Below are 22,165 nucleotides of genomic sequence, written 5' to 3' on the forward strand. Positions count from 1 at the left end.
CTACATTTGCAAGACAATTGTAGGTTTAGTTTTAGTACGATTGCTCAAAGTAAACTTCATATGTACAAGCAAAATAACATGCCTTGCCGTGTACCGTAACTAATTAACGTCAGTAAGAAGTTACTACCGATTCGAAATAACAGCTTGAAACCGGTATGGAACCTCCAGCGACAAAATCGTCTGCATAATAACTACAATGAGTGTTCACTACATGTTTTGCGAGTAATACTGTTACGCTATGCGGAGCTTGACTTAAACAGAAGTTTTTAACTACATATGTTATCAGAGTAACAATTATACTGAACACAACGATTATTCTACCTGCTTGATAAAAGCACAAAGCGTATGTGCTCTCGAATGGAGAATATTGATTTTTTCTCATCTATAAATAGAATTTGCATTAAGTGATTTTAAAGCTTTTCGACTTGGTTGAAATTGTGTGCAAATGTAGGCATAGATACCTAGCAACGTAACGAAATTGCACGAATGGTCAGTACAATAATATTAACATGTTTATATAGATACTTTTGGGTAAAAGTATGAAAGATACAATCTTGGGCATACACTGCAAGCACAAGGAAACGACACTAACTAAACCATACACTTGTACTTTACAATTGAATGTTGAGTGGAAAATACACTTAGGTTAAAGATAATAATGTTGCTGGTGATAGTTGAATGATTCTCGGTAGTGAGCCAGCAACAATCAACAGTATTGTGTCCATGTTTATACTTAAGTTTTCTTCTGTGTTTGGGTGACAACGGATACTGGGAAAATATGAAACATTTTAGTGTATGGTTGATACTAAAATAAAATTACAACTCTAAGTATTTTAACACATTTTTTTGGCAGGGCTAATTAGTCTTTTAGAGCAGATCCCATGTAACATTTTTAATACTAAGGGATCACTTTGTAAAAAACACATTACTAAAACTTTACTTTTGTTAAGAACCATTAGTGGAATTTTTGGCACATTTTTATAATTTATATACCTCATGCTTATTTATAGCCCTGGTTTGGAGGAATATTAATTTCTATATAACAAATCAACAAATCATGTAATTGTAACATAAATTATCAAATCAAATTAAAAGCAACTAAAACTACAAACGCAGTAAGCTTTTATGTGCAATAGTGACTACAGTTGTAATTATAAAGCATAGGAATCAAACAGAAGCGATACCTGGGGATTATTTCGTGGAGAAGTAAACTAAAGTGAAGAAAAAGGTTGGTTAGCAAGCGGGTAAGGTAAAACTAACACAAGAAGTATTTGTTAAATAAAAATAGAAATACAGAAGTGTCAAAGGGACAAGACATAAGGACATGCAAATGCAAGTGGAGACAACAAGACAAACATGCTGCATGCTATAGATGTTAGTTTGGTAAATTAACTCAGCAATGGGCTATTGTATTATATAGTAAAGGCCAGTGCGTTTCTAATCACAATTCCTATTAATCAATAAACCACCGAAGCTGATCAACGTAGCGCAACATACTGGCCCTAATGTGGTCTCATTTAAATGCGCATAAACGCGCGCTCATACACTAACGTGCGATTCAACGCGCGCGTTTACGTACGACGTTTTGCATTGATACGTGCAATGGTGGTAGCGAGAAAAAGAAAGTAAATACAACCCACACAGCGTTTGGTTAATGAAAATAAGAAAAAAGTGGGCATAAATTGAAAAAAATTACGCAGTGTTTGATCGTCGTATTAAAGACTGTAATTAATCGTTTAATATGGTAAAATTACATACGTGGTAACTTATAAGCGGACACATGGCGCTAAAACAGAGCACCGTGTTAAAAGACAAGTTTATGTCCTTGCCTCACCATGCAAGGATAAATAAGTTACATACGTGGTAACTGGTAAGCGTGCAAAAAGGTGTATGAAACATAACACCTGTGTTATACGTTAATAACGCATGTCGTTGCCCCGCCAGGCCGCCAGGATAAATAAGTTACATTCATTCAAAAAGTAACTTTTCTTACCAAGAGCCTGCAATACTAGGAGTAGAAGAACTATTAAACGATCGGCGACGGATACAAGTTATCGATTTTACGAGAGCGGATAGCAACGATGGCCCGATGCGCGACCCGAGACCAAGCTGTCGCCGACGTCGTACGGTATTACGCAATCCTCAAGAGGCGATGCATTGATTGCAATTAGAAGGGCAGTAGAAACAAGCATGTGGTACGCATATGTCTCGGGAGGACGGACTACATTGGCCTAATTAACCTCACTGCTTGACCAGCCGTGAATAAGACCATGTAAGATTATAAGAGCATTTGTTGTGCTTGTACTCAATACATAAGTGACCACTTTCATAGCATATACAGTGAAGTACTGTTGAACTCTAAATGAACTAGGATCTATTTACCATCACATTCAAACTAATATCTAGTAGGGTGGGGGAAGATGGGACATATTTTCATTCTGTTTTCATACCTCATTTGGTTTTGGTAGTAAACAAAGAACATTCAAAGAATTATAAAACCGTATCATTACGATTCCCATAGACCGTTGTTAATTGTTTAAAATGCGATCAGAATATTTGGATATTATGTGAAAAAGGTGTCCCATTTTCCCCACCCTACTATATATCAAATGTTTAAAGCATTTTATTTTTAAAAGCATTGTTGCCAGTGATTTTTAAATCTATCTTTTTAATTTTTTTGACCACTTGTTTAACAAAAATTACTTATTTTTTTTCAGTTATATTTTAGTAATGTAATTTCAAAGTAGTACCACGTGGAATACATTAATACCCTTTTTGCAACTGGTCATATGATAACTCGCTTACCGCGTTATTTTACTTTCACTATACTTTTCTTTACTCGCATAATGCGAGTAACAACCAACCTTCTACAGCAGATGACACGCTTATGACGTTATGCATGTTACCTTGTTTTTGCGAGTACTTACGCGCATAAAAGTGACCATGCAAAAAGGGTATATGTACCACAAAGTGGTATGCCTATCATAGCTTGGATGCCACTACCCTATAACCTATAACTACTGTATTATTAGAAAAAAGATCAATTTTTCCAAGCAAATGATTGAACCACTTGATAAAATTAAAGTTTCATGCACTGCGTGTTATATGGGGTTAATAAGTTCACTACAGATTAGTTGACCCTGAATCATGTTTCACCAATCTGTATACACCACAAATATAATCAACTGCAAACTTAACTGCAAACTTTACCGAAGAATTAAAAAATGTTTTTAAACTTAAAAGGAAAAGATTGCAATATGTTTTTAAAAACATTAGGTTTTTTATTAACAACAACACGCTTGTTTTAGTGTTTTAACATTTGATTTTTTTGTTTTCTTTTTACCCTTCAGAACAAGGCCTCACCCTTTAGAACATATAACGTTGCAGTTTTAATTTTGGGTGTATACACTTTGTATTGCCTTTTGTGATAATTTGAGTGATTTTCTAACTAAAGTAGTTTCACTTACCAACTATAATAATGATAATAACAAGTATAACGATGATGAGGATCGCCCACATCTGTAAACAAAACATCGACCAACATTACAACATAAAGACACTTCACATGCAATCTTTTCACTGCATTCATAAACTAATCAGTGGCTATGTTTCCCCTGTTGCTTGAGAAAGTCAGTGAACGACAAAAAAAGTGATTTGTATTTTTAAAAAATGGTAAATTTCTAAAAAGTTGGTAAAATGACTTTAAAGTTACAATTGGTAATATAATATAACTGGGAATTGAAATATTAATGACTTATAAAGCTGTTTTGTAATCTTACATGTTATAACTTTGAAAAACAACATAAAAAATGTATATCTATATATATATAATATATATATACGGTTATTTAAAACTTTTCCTTAATTGGCATTTACTACTTTTGTACACTTAGTAAAAAGAGCAAAACTTAAGCCGGGTAATTTCTTTCTGGATTTCTTTATAGCCTATTATAAAACACTATTAGATAAATATAAATAACATGTATGTTACACCGTACAAACAGATGGAAACCAATGAAAACATTTAACATTGAAACCCCAACAATATTTCACAACATTTAACATCGGGGGTGACTTGGGATTTTTACTTACTAATAATAACTGCAACTATGACCAGTATAACTACTGATAGCATGATTATCATCTGCCAATAAATGGAAACTTAATAACAATAAGAAACTAGGGGTATGTGCATCCGTAGAGTTCTAATCTTAAAATATTCTTAATTATTTTGCCCACAAAGTGACATACGTGGTAATTTGTAATCAGAAAAATGGTGTATGAAACAGAACACCAGTGTTATAACGACTGTCGTTGGCCCGCCATGTGAGAATAAATAAGTTGCATACGTGGTAACTTGTAAAGTGTACGAGGTGTATGAAACAGAACACCCGTGTTATAACGACTATCCTTGCCTCGTCATGTGAGGATAAATAAGTTACATACGTGGTAACTTTTAAGTTAGCACGGGGTGTATGAAACAGAACACCCGTGTTATAAAGACTATCGTTGCCCTGCCACGCAAGGACAATTAACTTATTCATTCATTATGCCTATAATGATATTGCAGGTGAAACTATTACGTTGTAGCTTATGCTCTATAAGCGTCCACCATTTCCCTCAGTCTCAGTTTTTACAATGAAGTAGCCAATAATCACAATTAAACTCATGAATAATTTAGGTCGCTTACCTTGCAATTCTTCCACCAGTACTTTCTCTTCAGTTTCGCAGCCTGAGTCTCAAACTGGGACGCGCCTTGCTGTAATGCATCTGCCCTGTCATCTAGCTCAGATAACTTCTGATCCCTCTCGAGCACTTTGTCCACATTTGTCCTCATGATGTCCACAACCTATGGAAGAAAATATTATAATTATAACATAAGTAGCAAACTTTTAACTAAGTGCCTAGTTTTATTTAATTTAGGATTTAATTTAGGATTAGCAGAACTTGTACAAGATATACTTTAGTGATTCTGTTCTATCTAGGTGAGGTCCTACGACCTACAGTGAGGCACACCGTGGTTTCTATGATTCAGGCCAAGATTAAATGCGTAATTGAAACATCATATATATATAATGGGAAAGCAAGCTTTGGCTAAAGTTTTTATTTGATTTGGGAAACTTTGACAAGATTATATAGTAGCCTATAGTGATTCTATTCTATATGGGCAAGGTCCTACAGTGAGGCACGCCATGGGACCTGGGATTTAGGCCAGAGTTGGCCCATTACCCCAACATTGTATATGCACATTCTATTCTATATGGGTGAGGTCCTACAGCAAGGCACACCATGGAACCTGGGATTTAGGCCAGAGTTGGCCCATTACCCCAACATTGTATATGCACATTCTATTCTATATGGGTGAGATCCTACAGCAAGGCACACCATGGGACCTGGGATAGTGATACACTAATGTAGAATAATATGTACGATCACATGGAGTTTATGCATTAATTAATACCAACAGCAGGCCATGCATGGTGTAAATATGAAAGTCATATTGCATAAAATGCTAAATCTGTTATTACACAAAAGACATTGATCAATTCGTAACAAGAAATAGACCTAAAAGTTTATGGAACTGGTGCTGAGTTATATGTTGACTTGTACACAAAATAAAGATATAAAATAATAATAAAAAGGCTTTCGAGTTTATGAAACTGGTACTCAATTATATGTTGACTTGTACATTTTGTATTTTTATTGCCTTGTACATGAAGATCTACAAATATTAAACTGCGTGGCGTGATTTTATGCAAACATTGTTATAAAAGGTAATTGTACGAAGTATTATTGTGTGAATGTTTATACTGCGTCACGGTTTGTTGTTTTCTTAATTTAGATAAAGCACTCAGCCCGTTGAAGTAAACACAAAACAGAAACTTTTAATGTTGTGTTAGTGTGAGTTAGGTCTGACTAACAGACACACTGCTGGCAAGGCACAAATGAACTGTAATTGAATTATTTATTAAGTGTGTCACCACAGTGGGCATAAAACCTGGGGTGGCAGGGTGGGCGGGCGAACCCTGAAATTTCTGCACTGCATTAATCAGTAAACATAGCAACCAAAAATTTTCACAAGATTGTGTTTAACTGCAACCAATAAGTTGGATTTTTTTCACAGGATTATGTTTATCCCTGCCCACAATGTGTTTTCAAATGTCTGGCCTTTTACATCACAGTACTGGTGGATGGTAAAAGCCAAAAGTTACATGCTTGCGATCAGTGGCGCAGCCAGAAAAAAAATAAGGGGGGTGGGTTTAATCAAAAAATTTTCAAAAATATATATTTTTTTTTTAATTCATTTTTTATTTTTATTTAAAAGGGGTGGGTCACGACACGCTAAAACCCCACCCCCCTGGCTGCGCCACTGCTTGCGATAGTGAATTCCTTTATTTATGTTTAGACTCGAGCGTCCGGTCCCGACCAAGTCCCGATTTTTGACCCGAAGAACACAACAAAAATTTTTACACTAAAAATCTATGTGATACAACATACCAATCTATCTGCAGCTCATACGCACAATAACACTTACATCATCCACTTGTGCTTGTGTTTGCTGGAGTTTCTTGGAAGCTTGGGATGAACCTCCAGTTGGTGCAGCTGGACCTCCATAGTTAGATGTACCTCCGTAAGACCTGGGATATATAAGTATGTAAGCATAGGCACCTACCATGGGTATGCAAGGTATGTAAATCTCCCCCAAAAATAAATCAGGGATATAAGTGTTTAAGTGCTACTGTGATGAGGTAAAGGTGGCTGTACACAGTATCCGGCGTGCCAATTCGCTTGCGAAGTTGTATGCAAACCCATTACCGAGTTCCGCATGCGACAGACGAATTCCGGATACTGTGTACAGCCACCTTAATGGGGTATAAATGATCTTACAGTGGCTCCTCTAGTATAAAACCTAGTGTATTTCCAATGTTTTGCCTACCCGCAAGACTTTACCCATGTTATATTGTAAGGGATATAATATATATATTCTGGAATATATAGTAGGGTGGGACAAAATGGGAGACCTTTTCATTCTATTTTCTTCTACGCCCACCATTTGGTTGTAGCTTGTAAACATTCAACAAATTATAAAACTGTATTCTCACCACTTCCATATTTCACTTTCCATATACGGAAACACTGTTTGTTGCGATATATGTTTTTTTTGTGTTGCGATATGTTTTACCATTGGACTAAAATCAGTAACAGAACCAACATAAATGTTGGCTCAAGTGGAACTGCTTTACCATACTTAAGTAATACTTGTTTGCTCAATACACATAGGGTGGGGTTGTAGGGCTGATAAAGCCAAGTTTACCAAGTTAACATCAGACCATTTGAATATCAACTTTTTTTCTGAAGTAATTATTATATTATATGATTGTACAATATAAAACAGCTTAATGAGTTAGATTTTTAACAGTTGTAACATTCTTATGGGCTGAAATAAATCCTTAGATTGACCATAGAATGCCTACACTGCAGCATAAATATTTAGATAAGACTTTATTGTACTGCTATAAAAAATCCTATGCCAGATATATGGTAGGGTGGGGGGGAGCTGGGACATCTTTAGCACATAATATCCAAATATCTTGATATCACCATAAAATGCCAACATATTAACACATTGTTTAGACTTTGCTTTAATGTACTGCTATAAAAAATCCTATGCCAGATCTATTGTGACTATGCGTATTTTAAAATACAATATTTATATATTATATTATTATATATATGTCATACGGACAGGTTGTCTGTAACAAAACAGTCAAACAAATAGTCTAATCTATGATGAAATCAATAAGTAATATGCTAATTGGAATATTTAATTATATTAGTTCATTGTGCCACATGTTCTTTCTCTGTGCAATTCAATGCAATTAATCATTATTGGTAAATTGGTTAAGTTAACATTAATATAATATCTAAAATACAAGATATATATTAGGGTGGGGGAAGATGGGACGCTTTTAGCACATAATATCCAAATATCCTGATCAAGTTTTAAACAATTAACAACGGTCTATGGGAGTTGTGATGATACAGTTTTATAATTCTTTAAATTTTCTTTGTTTACTACCAAATGGGTCGAAAAAATAGAATGAAAAAAACAGCTTGTCGTCTCCAACTTTACTATATGTGTATAGGACTTTATTGTACAAATCCCTAATTAAATAAAATGGGCTTTTTTGGCAATTTGATGCATTTATAGCAAAATCAGAATATAAAATAGAAATTTAATTACAAATATATATATATAATATATATAATATAGCCAGAGCCTAATATATATATATATATATATTATATATAATTTTGCATATAATATATACGTCAAAATATGTGTAAGAATTTTAAAATAAAACTTAAAGAAATGAAACAGGTCCCCAATCATTTGAGGAAATATTAAGATAAGAAATTCTGTGTCCATTGTGCCGAAAAGAAATCAAAACTTAATCAGAAATCAAAATATTGCTTTAGCATGCAGTTGTAAGATTAGTAGTAATAATAATAAATCACATTATTAAATAAAAATGGGCAAAATCTAAGAATCACTTGTATTATTATCATTAAATAACTGGCTGGTGGTTTAATCAGTTGAACTACTTTAAAGTAGTCTGCATTACATTGTATTATTAAAGCAATTTTCTTGTGTCTATTAACACAAAAGGTAACAGCAAAAAATATAGCAACGCAGATGCTGGTACTTTTAGAGTACTTTCAAACCAAGCTTTTGCGGTGGTTATTATGTTTCAGAGTTTGCCTGGTTTTACCCTGTTTAACGCATACACTTTTGTGTAAGTGACAAGTGTTATCAAAATCCAGTTGCGTTAAGCATTCTGATCGCAATAAATCATCAATGAATAAATTGAATATCATTTGAAATCAAAATAAAGACACATCAATCGGCAAGTAAAATTTTCAGACTCTGAAAATTAACAAAAATTTGTTGAAAACATTAATATTACCTTGGGTTTGGGACCGCGTCGTATCCAGACATTTCAATTCTGCGTTATATTAAGTATTGATCAAAAATGGATTTCTTTGGACACACTACAGCTAAGAAGGCTACTCTAGCTATTTGCCAGTATATAACCAGAGGAAATGTGTGTATTAGTCATAATACAGTGAAAAGGGTTGCACGGGTACTGACACCCAATGGATATAAAACCCTGTATAGGACCATAACCTCACCATAGCTTATACATGGTGTTGGCAGTCTATGGCAGTTAGTTTAAACTGCATACTTCCAATTTAATCCGAAAAATGTAAAACAAAGCACATTTATTGATTTTACAGGCTGCATTTCATTTATATATTAACTAAAATAACTAAAACATTAGGTGGAAATGCAAGCCTTGTAATGCTGCTATCTAACAAAGTAATGCAATTTAAGCAAGCGAAGAAATAAACGCAACATGCCGAATGAAATGGTTGTTCAACAATTTTATCCCAAAACGACAGTTTATTTTTATACATTTTTGTTCACCTTTTAAATTATTTTTAGATAAAATCCAAAATGACAACATAGTTTTTTTAGTATTAGCTGCATTACATTAAAATTCAGAATGATTTTTTTTGTTAAATTCTTTTTTAGTTACATTACACTAAAATCTGGAATGATTACTTTTTTAAAGAAAACAGAACCTGCTAGAAGCTTTAACATTTAGACAAAGATGTATAAGAAAAAGAACTATTAGTGCATTGGCTACAGGATATTTAATAGATATTGATTAAAACAGGATATAATATGAAAGGAAGTAACAAAATACAATCAAACTGTAACTTACTTTCAATACATTACAATGAGTAATATACTCATTTTGTTTTAGCGTTGAAAATATGGGCAAACTACATTTAATACTGAATTGTATTTTACCATCAATGCGTTAGAATGAGTGGTATCTATTCATTCTTACTACATGCGTTCAAAATACAGGCAAACTGCTTTTGCATAAAATACTGGGAATTTTAGACATAGATAAACATGCAACAATGTATATAAACTAACATTAATATTATATTAACAACATTTAAGCTAGTAAAGGAAACTAAATAATTACGTAAATTGATTTAAAACAAGATATTTTTATATAAAAAAAGGTACATATTTTTATTATTTTCTGTTTAAAACTTTATTTAGGCAAACAATTTAATAATTTGGTGTTTTTTTGACTATATATAGATATTTCTTAAGATTCTATAACAGTTTCTTTACCTTTAATGGGTTAAAAGTCACTTAAAAACAACCCCTACTGCATTAATTAGTTACATAAGATCTGTTTTAATTTAGGCCCGTTTTTATTTACTATGTTTCAGCAATCTCAAAGCCACATAAAATACAAATGTAACATTCTCAAAATAATTTATTACATGTATATATATATAATATACTTACATTTTTATGCAGTTTTGTTATTCAGTTGGTACTATGAGATGTACTCCAATCCAGATATATATGACACAAAACAATTAGTATCAATAACCCAACTTAGTTATCAAGCTGATCTTTACAATTATTAAGATACTGGAACTTTCTACTGAACAGTTACTCCTATAATGAATAATACAATAAAACTTTGGTACAAGTGAAAAATCTTCTTGTGTAAAGTTGTAGTAAAGACTCAAAAGACGGTCCAGTCTGCAGAGCATGACAGGTACACGAGCGATTTTGTTTACAAACTTCTGGTTACGCACGCCATAATTTGTCCCACGCACGCTATAATTTGTCCCACGCACGCCATAATTTGTCCCACGCACGCCAATTAATTAAACAATGAACCAAAATCGTATCAAACTAAGTGGGATTCCTAACAGGACTTAAAAATGCATTTTGATGATAGCAACCGCGCATAAAAAAAATAACTGTATTGCAAGCGCAAGATCTCGTCAGGAACTGCCATACTCTGCGGACTGGAAGAGGGAGAAATCAAAAAGGCAAACATTAGAAGTTAGTTTTTAGGGTCCAGTTTGGAAAAATTTACTTTGGTGGCTCATTTTAGGAGGTGCAGACTTAATATTTCAATTTTCAGAAACAAAAACACATTAATTTGACATATTTTGCGCGTTTTTCTTATTAATACAACAGTTTAAAACATTATAAAACAAAATAGGTCAAGAGTCAGTAGTTATTTAGCAGGTAACGTAGGGGGGATTTTTTTTATTTTTAAATTTTATTTATCGTTAAACTGAAAACATAATAATAAACAAACAACATTTACGCAAAGGATATGCAATCTAAATAACTGTCTTCGCTTTTATGCGCTACAGGATTTCAATACACGCCGATTTTTGTCACGAAAAGTAAACTATGCAAACCCTTTACAAAAACTAAACATTTCTAATGGCCTAATACTTGCTTAACTTTCTACATGTATTGTTTCAGTGAATGGGCGCTGTTGCGCGTATCGTTGCTCCAACTATTACGTCACAATGACCATTTCTCTTTTTATTATTCCTTCACATAGACATCTTAGAGTTGATCGATTATTCAGCGATTGGTTTGGTCTCGTGATTGGGCTTGTGTTGCCGAATTGTTTTTCATTTAAGTACATCTGTTAGCGTTTATTCACCGTGGTGGATTTGTATTTTTAATCATAATACACGCAGATAGTAGGTTAGGGTGGGTGAAGATGGGACACCTTTTTACTCGAATTTTTCGTACCGTTTGGCAGTAAACAAAGAACATTCAAAAACCGGTGTTACTTGTTAAAACACAATCAGGATATTTGGACATTCTGTGCTAAAGGTGTTCCGTCTTTCCCCAACCTACTATATAAAAAAGAGTCGGTATATAACATGTTTGTTTACTGACTATGATATAGTACTTTGGGGGAAGATGGGACACCTTTAGCACTTAATATCCAAGTATCCTGATCGTGTTTCAAACAATTAACAACGGTCTATGGGAGTCGTGAGGATACGGTTTTATAATTCTTTGAATGTTTTTTGTTTACTACCAAATAGGACTACAAAATTAAAATGCGTCCCATCTTCCCCCACTCTACTATTTAATTATTTTCAAAATTATATTCGGCCACCCTGCCATATAAGCACATTGATTTGCTATCATTGCACCAGTGGTAATGGGTTCAGGGCTCGTCGCTGCTACCATTGTTGGTGTATGGGTCCTTGCTGGCAAGACACTTAACAGCAATTGCTCCAATTTAGTGGTCACTAATGACAACGTCTCTATTAACTCTTGACTTGATTGTAGAATACTACAATAAATATTGCAACTGTTTTTCGTTTTATTATTTTTATAACAACGCGAGTTGAAAAAATACAGCAGCACAAAAAAATGTACAAAATAGCATATGTAAAGAGTATGGTCTTAAGAGTTGCTTGCTGTAAAATAGAAATAGGATTAAAATGCCTTCATAGTTTATGTGGCTGGCGTTGGTGGAAAGCCACTACGGCACGACAAGCCCCCAGCCAATGGTAGTGGGTTTCTACTCTGGTGAGAAACCCTTGCGGGATGTTACTGTCCACGCAGGTTAAAGAAACCCCATAGACAAAAAATGCACACACCGTGCACAACAAACACACAGAGACAAAAGGACAAAAATAATACAACGACGTGCACAAAGAAAATGTGACTAAAATACACAACAGCTCAATCATACAAAAAGGGGACGCAGTCAAAAAGCAATCAACGCGGACATAATCGTTGAAATATCTACAAATAAAATACAGTTCAAATCCTGAAGGATAATCATCTGCAGTGTACACCATATTGAATGTCCGACCGCAAGGAGTCAAAGCCAACAACAGCTCCGCATGTCCCAATCGAAAGGTAAGTCGCCATGTTGCTACCGCGATACTCTCGTCGTATCTTCACACAATATAATATCATTCGGATGTTACGCACCGTATCGACCGCTACGGAACTGCGTCAGGTTGTTACGAACCGCATTAACAGTGACCTAAAAACGAGCGTAGCATCACTGGCGGAGACGTCCACGCAACAACCTGATCGTTAAGTAACTCAATCAAAACTGATGTAACCGCACCGAACGCAGGGTCATGACAATGCTCTGACCCACCGTATCGACGTCGTAGCGTAATTGTGACGTGGCCATCGTCCCAATCACACTACATGACGTTTTTATAATTTAAATTATTTTATCGGGGAGATAAATATTACACTTTATATATCTAAATGGAAAATTTTATTTATGCGCATATTATACTGCGTGTTAATATTACTCGAGTATTTGTGTACCAACATAGCGTTCCCACCAAGCGATCAGGACAATACAGAATCGCTGAAGGATTCGACCTTTGTAGACGAAGTACCCAATAGAGTGTACAACAACAAAATCTGATCCAGCAAGATGTTCGCCATAGTTTCATTGCATATATTTCATAGATATGCAAAATGCACTAAAGTAGTGACTGACTAAAAATAGCTGGCAACATTAGGCCCAGCAGAATGAAAATACAGCAGCACAGACAAGATACACATACAATTAACACACAACTCCTATATAATACTCAAACCTCAAACCGTGTATCTTTTATTGGCGTCTTCGTCTTTGTTCTTCGCCTGCAAAACAAAACGAATAGTTACGTAACAGGCTTATCATTTAACAAATACAATATATTACTGTGGGGTAAGTTGGATACCGTTAGGGCGCAATTCCCATATTTCACAATCGTGTTTTAAACAAATAACAACGCTCTTAAAAAGAGTCGTGAGGATACGGATTTATAATTCTGTAAACATTGTTTGTTTACTACCAAATGGGATAAAAAAAATGAAAACATGGACCATCTTACACCAACATAATATAATTCTTACAAATAAACAATGACAATATACAATACCTTGCACTTTTCTTCGGCAGCTTTATTCGCTGACTTTTCTGTAATATAATAATAATTAACTATTACTTACATATTATAACGTCATAGTTACCTTCTTTCTTGCTTTACGCCATGGTTCGCTTGATCCTTTGTGACGTCACATGTCATGTTCTGAACACGTGATAAAAGTTAAAATTTCCTATGTTATAATACATAAGTTTGTGACGAAACAATGAACTTACGAAGTGGGTTCTTCTGTTGCGTCATCACCACTTCGTGACGTCACATCATCGATGTTTCTAGAAAAGAGCTTATGTACGTAATAATGCCAATTGTGATTTATACTTTACCAATTTGTTGAGCTTCTTGCTTCGCGCTTATAGCGCAAATATAATTAGAATATAAAAGTAATGTGCCTTGGGTCGACGCAAAACGCGCATGGGGCCCCATGAAAAATCGCGAAACGCACGCGTAGAACAGTCGCGTGTTGTTCAGCTTTGACGTAACGAACCTAATGACGTAACGCGAGCGAGAGAAAGCCAACTTAAACGAACGTGTCGGTTTGTGACGTAACATAACGCAGCGATTAAGAACCAAGATATTGCGTGTGACGTGTCGAGTGACGTAATAAAGAACCGTCGCGATTTCTGACACAGAATACAAATAAAAAACAATTGAAACGTATAAAGTAATAAACGCAAGGCACAAAACTTAGCATTATACTCTTATATATAATGTAGTACAATAATATTACTGTATTATAGTAGTATACAGCTATGTATAGTACGCTATAATTAAATAACATAAGAATAAAGTAATACTTAACTCAGGACTTCTTAAAACCTTCCAACTTGTAACCTGGTGCGGAACCAACTTCATTTAAACTGAAACGTGGTAACTTTGTAGAAGAGGCGTTTTATGCGCGGAGCAATCAAGGCGTGATCAGCTGGTGCGAGACGTCAGTCACGTGAGACCAATCAGCTTCAAGGATTGGATGGCGGGCAGTCTGTGACGTAATAAAGTGTTTTTTTATGATTTGTCCAATTTTTGTTTAGGGTTTTTCTTAATTTTTCTTAATTTTTCTTTTTTTTTGTCATTTCTTTTGTGACATTTTTGTTTTAAGAGACACGAAAAGACCTGACACGGTCATTTACGACATTGTAAATTTCAAAACTTTGTGAATAATTCGTTTTATTTTCAAAAACACAACGCGAAAATAAAACAATATATCTTTCTGAATAGATACTGCATAACAGAAATAACACATTTTAAATCCTACACATTTAGATGTAAGATGACAGGCAGAGGTTTAACAACTGGTGGCCAATATTGAAATTAGAGGTAATTATACTTAAGTGCAAAGAAGCAAACCATAAGGCATATTGGGAATTCAACAAATTAAAATCAGGTTATGGAAAATAAAGATACTTTTCGTATTTTTTGTAGAAATGAAATTTTAAAGGCACTTATTAATTGTTTTTTCAAGATTTTTTGCGCTTTAGTAAGCAGGAAGATGGGACACCTTTTCGTTCTATTTTCTCGTCCCATTTAGTAGTACACAAAGAATATTCAAAGAATTATAAAACCGTATCCTTACGACTCCCAAAGACCGTTGTTAATTGTTTAAAACACCATCAGGGTATTTGGATATTATGTGGTAAAGGTGTCCCGTCTTACCCCACCCTACTATACATAAAAACATTTCGGGATTAAATTTGAGTTGAATAAAATTTTCACTATAATGCATTAACACTGGTGCAAAAACAAAACAAAAACAATATAAATTAATAAATGATTGTCAAATTAGTGGTTAGACCATTTAAACTAGTGAACAGTTACACTGTTAAAAAGCATGTTATTTTACAAGTCCAGCAAAATTCTCCTGGTTATTATTTTTCTGTAACAAAAATGTATGTTCTGTTCAGGGTAAAAAGTTTTGTAGAAATTTGAACACTAAAACTTTAGTAATTTCTGCAAAATAAATTTTCCAGAAGAACTTTGTTAGATATACATTGTGTATAGCAACATTATGTTATGATTATTTTGCAAGGTGTAATTAAAAGGAAACATCTACCGCTAAAAACACAAAAATAGATTTAAAATAATCTCTTGGAAACATAACACTCATGACATAAAGTTATTTAATCTCTGGTACAAAGAATGTATGAAAAAAGTCTTATTTTAAGTATTTTGGTGTAAAGTAATAACTTTTTAACACTGATGTGAGAAATAGGATAAAAATAAAAGCGAACACTATATAGTTTAAACTGCAAATTGAATAGGTAATACAGTGTAACACATTATAACTCGTTTGCAACTTAAAAGTGGACCCACATTTTCAGTTTACCACCACCAAAGTTTTAGAAATCATTTTGACCATTATTGTAATCGGCCAACTCTATATTGTTTGGGGTAATAGGCCAACTATATAGAATAGAATGTGCTTATACAATGTTGGGGTAATGGGTTAACTCTGGACTAAATCCCAGGTTCCATGGCAAGCCTCACTGTAGGACCTCACCCATATAGAATAGAATGTACACATACAATGTTGGGGTAATGGGCCAACTCTGGCCTAAACCCCAGGTCCCATGGCATGCCCAGCTGTAGGACCGCACCCATATAGAATAGAATGTGCATATACAATGTTGGGGTAATGGCCCAACTCTGGCCTAAATCCCAGGCCCCATGGCGTGCCTCACTGTAGGACCTCACCCATATAGAACAGAATTTAGAGACTCATAAAATATTGTAAAATGTAGCTTAAAAATAGTTGCTATCAATTATGATTAGCATATTATTTGCTATGTAAAAATATTAGAAGCTGAAAAGCCTTATAACAGAATAATACCACCTAAAATAATGCACATTTTTTAAAGAAATTTTATAAAAAATAACACAATAATATTCCTTAAAATAATGAACATAATTTAAACTAGCATTATAAAATAAAAGACAATAATATTCCTAAAATTTGTAAATTTGTACAAAAAAGTTTGTAAAGTTTTACTAAATATAACAGAATAATACTTTCTAAAATTTGTAAATTATTACAAGAAAGTTTGTAAAGTATATATATACCAAAATAATATTTCCTAAAACTAACGTACATCTTTAAAAGAAATCATATTAAATAACAACAATATTCTAAAATTTGTAAATTTTTACAAAACAAAACAGAATATTACTTCCTAAAATAATGCACATATTTTATACTGATAAGACTTATTGATACTTCATTTTAGGATCTGTTTGCTTACAACACAGACAAGGACAAATTCCTATTCTTTGGCCATGGCTTTGTAAACATCGTGAAGCAAATTTGTACGAAAATATTATCAACAATATTGCTGCAGTCGAAACATGCAACAGAGATGGCGTGTCCGGCTGTAAAAAAAAATAAAATAATGTATTGTTATTTGTAAAAATATATAGTACGGTGGGGGGAGATGGGACACCTTTAGCACATAATATCCAAATATCCGGATCGTGTTTAATCAATTAACAATGAGAGTCGTGAGGATACTGTTTTAGAATTATTTGAATGTTCTTTGTTTACAATGAAATGTGACGAGAAAATAGAAGGAAAAGTTGTCCCATCACCCCCACCCCACTATATTTAAAGTTATGAAAACACCTTTGTTTGTATAAAAATAATGGATTGTTAAAATAATTAGGTAATTAAGTTTTCTTTTAACTAGGAAACAATTTTTTAAATTTTTTATACTATTTTACCAACAATACCATCATACCTGCACGGAGAGGACACTCCAATGCCTATCACTTGCTCGCATATCTTGTTCCACTGCTAATATATCAAAGTAACAACAAAGTGCAGACAAAACATGGAACAACTGATGTGATTGACCTGCGTACATATTGTGACAGTCATATTAAATGAATGAATAAATATAACTTATAACACGGGTGTTCTGTTTCATACACCTCGTGCCAGCTTACGAGTTACCACGTATGTAACTTATTTATCTTCGCATGGCGGGGCAACAACAGTCGTTATAACACGGGTGTTCTGTTTCATACACCTCGTGCCCGCTTACGAGTTACCGCGTATGTAACTTATTTATCCTCGCATGGCGGGGCAACAACAGTCGTTATAACATAGGTGTTTTGTTACAACCCAGAGGTTATGGGTTCGAAGCTCGTCGCTGCTACATTTGTGGAACTATTGTGTCCTTGCTCCTTGGGCAAGACACTTGACAACAATTACTCCAATCCAATGGTTACTAATGGGCTGTACACACTGTCAGCAACTCATAAGCAGGCACGAGGTGTATGAAACAGAACACCCGTGTTATAACGACTGTCATTGCACAGTTACACGAGGATAAAGTTACATTGATTTAACTTTTTCTCTATTTTTATCACTTCTATTTCCCACCTATAATGTCGAAAGTTCCGCTGAACCACCTTTGTGGAAAGTCGGATAAATACACAACAACTGCTATGGTGAGACACACTGTGGATATGATGTGGTAAACCATCGCTTCGTCCAATCCAGAGGTGAACAATCTGTAAGACAGTAAAATAAACCAACTTATTTTAAATACAGATTCATATTAAAAAGGTGTTTTTTGAAATTTTAGGTTGTTTTAGACGTATAACTGGAGTCCTAAAACATATGATTGTAACCTTGTTTTGAAACATCCACAAAGTTACATATGTGGTAACTTGTAAGCGGGCACGAGGTGTATGAAACAGAACGCCCGGGTTATAATGACTGTCTTTGCCCCGCCATACGAAGATAAACAAGTTACATACGTGGTAACTAGTAAGCGAGCACGAGGTGTATGAAACAGAACACCTGTGCTAAAACGATTGTTGTTGCCCGCCACGTGAGGATAAATAAGTTACATATGCGGTAACTTGTACGCTGGCACGAGGTTTATAAAACAGAACACCTGTGTTATATCGACTGTTGTTGCCCCGCCAAGAGTGAATAAAGTAGGTTACAATCATTCGCAATTAGTGAGCACGAGGTGAATGAAACAGAACACCTATGTTATAACGGCTGTCCTTGGCCTGCCATGCGAGAATAAATAAGTTACATTCATTCCCATTTACCTGTGCATAAGTGGTAGATGGCCATATATGTACCCCCCACCCACTGAAGCAATCCTTAAGAATCTCGTAAAATGATCGTCGGAATTCTTCTGTCCAACTTTGCTGTTACAACAACATGCGAACACCGATGTACAGTTGAACATAAAGATTAATAAGTTCCACCAACCAATTCTGCAATTACAACAAATTGTTCATATTGTAAAATTAATTCCCCCCCAAAAATTCACCCATAAAGTTACATACATGGTAACTTGTAAGCAGGTACGAGGTGTAAGAAACAGTACATATGAAATAGAGGATAAACGAGTTTTTTACTTCTTTGGTAGTTTATCCAAAAATTTTTTAAAAAAGCCCCAAAAAGTAATAATGCGATTAAAACCTTTTAATAATTTAATAATTTCTTTAGTAATAAAACAACACAAATTTAAAATAATGTAATTTACACCCCAGGATATATTATTGTTTATGTTTACAAACATAGAGAGGCATATGCCACGCTTTTGGTTGATTTATTGACAATTTAACAAGGAAACCGCGATTAACAATAAACAGGAAATGACACGGTGTACCGCGTTGCATGCAATAACCTATATTGTGGGCAACAGGGCAAGTGACAATTTAATATCGGTTTATTAACAATCGCAAGTGACAATTTATTATTGGTTTAATAACAATCGCAAGTGACAATTTATTATTGGTTTAATAACAATCGCAAGTGACAATTTATTATTGGTTTAATAACAATCGCAAGTGACAATTTATTATTGGTTTAATAACAATCGCAAGTGACAATTTATTATTGGTTTAATAACAATCGCAAGTGACAATTTATTATTGGTTTAATAACAATCGCAAGTGACAATTTAATATTGGTTTAATAACAATCGCAAGTGATAATTTAATATCGGTTTATTAACAATCGCAAGTGACAATTTAATATTGGTTTAATAATTCTGTAAATATTCTTTGTTTACTACCAAATATGAGTCTCAAAAAAGAGTGCGAAAACATGTTCCATCTTACCCCACCCCACTATATATATATACCACTTATTTTGTCAGAAAAATATATGGCTAATATTAACTCTATTATATATATATATGTCCCAATTCTGTAAATCTTCTTTGTTTCCTACAAAACGAACCAATAAAAAAAAACAAAGAACCCCACCCTACTATATGTAATTATATACCAGTCATATGTTATCATAAAAAATAAGGCCCCACACCTTGCTATACATACGTACCATTAATTTCATCACAAAAATAAGCCCAACCTACCTTTGGTAATAATGCAACTCCGAGCAGCCATAAAAATGCGACACAGTTGATCCAAATGCATAGAAGACGATCCCGAAGAAATCTAACATCATCCAGCAAGCATGGTCAGACATAGACCTGGTAGTTAAAAAATTAAACCATTAGTTTGTGACATTAGTGTTAAAGTCCTAAAGCTGTAATTAGCAATTACATGGTTTGTGTATAACTAATTAGTTGAATGAATGTAACTTACTTTATCCTCGCGTGGCCGGAAAACGACAGTCGTTATAACACGGGTGTGCACCTCGCGCCAGCTTACGAGTTACCATGTATGTTACTTTGTGAGTGATTATTTTTTTTTGGGATTTTTTTCATTTTTATCTATGGCTGATAATTCGGACAACCCATTAGTGACCACTGGGTTGGAGCAATTGCCGTTAAGTGTCTTGCTCAAGGACACATACGCCCACAATGGTAGCAGCGACGAGCCTTGAACCTATTACCTCTGGGTTAGAGGCAGGCGCGCTAACTTTTAAAGTTGTATAATTATTATTTTTTTGTTCACAAACATTTTGCCTGCCATTTGGTAAAATGTAATAAGAGCAGAAAAGAATGAATGAATGTAACTTACATTATCCTCGCATGGCTGGAAAATGACAGTCGTTATCACACAGGTTAAACACCTCGTGCCAGCTTACGAGTTACCATGTATGTTACTTTGTGGGTAATTATAATTTTTTTTTATGTGTTTGGCTGATAATTTGGACAACCCATTAGTGACCACTGGGTTGGAGCAATTGCCGTTAAGTGTCTTGCCCAAGGACACATACGCCCACAATGGTAGCAACATAATTAAATGCCTGCAGCATCAATAAAGCAACCTACCTGATATAAAATGTATGTATTTCTAACACTAACTATTTTTCCCGAGCAATTCAGCAAAATATAATCAGAGTACAAAAGTAATCACCTATGAAATGTTACCTGCTATGAAATGTATGCATTAGTGCACTGCACATCATAACTGTTATAGAACTGATGATAGTCAAGGACAGTGGCCAATTTTCCACCAAATCTATTGCCTGGAAATCATTGAAATAATATTATAGTTATAAAAAATACGGAGTATATATATATATATATATATAACTTAAGGCAGATCTAAGGCATTAGCGTAAAATAATCACCCATAAAGTTACAAACTTGTAAGCAGGTACAAGGTGTATGAAACAAAACACCTGTGTTATAACGGCTGTCATTGCCTCAATACACAAGGACAAAAAAGTTAAAAGTTACATACATGGTAACTTGTAAGCAGGCGTGAGGTGTATGAAACAGAACACCCGTGTTATAGCAACCATCTTTGAGAAAAAATAAGTTACATTTATATGTTTACCTCGTTATATCTGAACAACATCTTAATGAAATATAACCCTGGTATCAGATGAGTCCAAATGTTAAGAAGTTCATTGCTTGGTAAGAATAACGACTTCACGTAATACCTGAAAAAAATTTAAGATAAATTTTACTAACTGAAAAATACTAATTTTACCAAATAAAATTCTACATAATTTTTAGACAAAATTAAACATAAATTTTATTAAAAATAGTTTTTCTAACATAATATTCAACAAAGATGGGACACCTTTTCATTTTATTTTCTTGTCCCATTTGGTAGTAAACAAAGAACATTCAAAGAATTATAAAATCGTAGCCTCACGACTCCCATTAACCATTGTTAATTGTTTAAAACACGATCAGGATGTTTGGGTATTATGTGCTAAAAATTTCCCACCTTCCCCCCTATTATATATTATTATAAATATAATATATACATTACCTCCAAGGCATATGAGGGAGCACATAACCTTTTACAATATATTTGGCTACTGTGCATTGAGGTACTGTGGTATGATCATTATGTAAAGCGTGCAGAAAATCATTTTCATCTGGCAGTTGCTTGAGAACATTATTGTTCTGTTCGTCATCCGAATTTGTTGGTTTCATTTTTCTAC

General features: G+C 34.1%; 2 protein-coding genes across 12 annotated transcripts; both read right to left on the minus strand.

The window, feature by feature from the left end:
- Positions 1-5: 5 nt before the first annotated feature.
- LOC149741116 (vesicle-associated membrane protein 3-like) lies at positions 6-10,572 on the minus strand. 11 transcript variants are annotated; one of them, XM_089881056.1, is made up of 8 exons: positions 10,400-10,565; positions 8,970-9,008; positions 6,536-6,638; positions 4,691-4,849; positions 4,093-4,144; positions 3,468-3,519; positions 1,185-1,211; positions 495-768 (listed from the first exon to the last, which is right to left on the minus strand). In XM_089881056.1, the coding sequence occupies exons 2-8, from the start codon at positions 8,999-9,001 to the stop codon at positions 642-644; spliced, it is 552 nt and encodes a 183-aa protein (XP_089737182.1). In that variant the 5' UTR covers positions 9,002-9,008; positions 10,400-10,565; the 3' UTR covers positions 495-641. The 11 variants fall into 11 exon arrangements, with proteins under 11 accessions (XP_089737249.1, XP_089737182.1, XP_089737198.1 ...); XM_089881072.1 differs by lacking the exon at positions 8,970-9,008 and having other exon boundaries at positions 10,400-10,572; XM_089881064.1 differs by lacking the exon at positions 1,185-1,211 and having other exon boundaries at positions 10,400-10,564.
- Positions 10,556-22,157, minus strand: LOC149741117 (membrane progestin receptor alpha-B-like). Its single transcript, XM_089880961.1, has 11 exons — positions 21,991-22,157; positions 21,547-21,652; positions 21,135-21,232; positions 20,172-20,288; positions 18,892-19,062; positions 18,209-18,339; positions 17,562-17,677; positions 14,052-17,196; positions 13,922-13,980; positions 13,831-13,868; positions 10,556-13,549 (listed from the first exon to the last, which is right to left on the minus strand). Exons 1-8 carry the CDS (start codon positions 22,155-22,157, stop codon positions 17,035-17,037), a joined length of 1,068 nt encoding a protein of 355 aa, XP_089737087.1. The 3' UTR covers positions 10,556-13,549; positions 13,831-13,868; positions 13,922-13,980; positions 14,052-17,034.
- Positions 22,158-22,165: the final 8 nt, after the last annotated feature.

This window comes from Ciona robusta, chromosome 1 (assembly GCF_009617815.1).
Source record: "Ciona robusta chromosome 1, ASM961781v2".
Taxonomy (NCBI): domain Eukaryota; kingdom Metazoa; phylum Chordata; class Ascidiacea; order Phlebobranchia; family Cionidae; genus Ciona; species Ciona robusta.

Bases quoted from the DNA above. Each gene is read 5' to 3' on its own strand.
- LOC149741116 (XM_089881056.1), bottom strand. From the start codon at position 9,001: ATGTCTGGATACGACGCGGTCCCAAACCCAAG. The intron at 6,639-8,969 runs GTAATATTAATG...TATATATCCCAG, and splicing joins GACGCGGTCCCAAACCCAAG to GTCTTACGGAGGTACATCTA. The intron at 769-1,184 runs GTATCGCTTCTG...ATATTTTCCCAG, and splicing joins CTCCACGAAATAATCCCCAG to TATCCGTTGTCACCCAAACA.
- LOC149741117 (XM_089880961.1), bottom strand. From the start codon at position 22,157: ATGAAACCAACAAATTCGGATGACGAACAGAACAATAATGTTCTCAAG. The intron at 17,678-18,208 runs GTGGGAAATAGA...ATATGTACGCAG, and splicing joins CGGAACTTTCGACATTATAG to GTCAATCACATCAGTTGTTC. The intron at 17,197-17,561 runs GTATGATGGTAT...TTTTTTTTACAG, and splicing joins GGAGTGTCCTCTCCGTGCAG to CCGGACACGCCATCTCTGTT.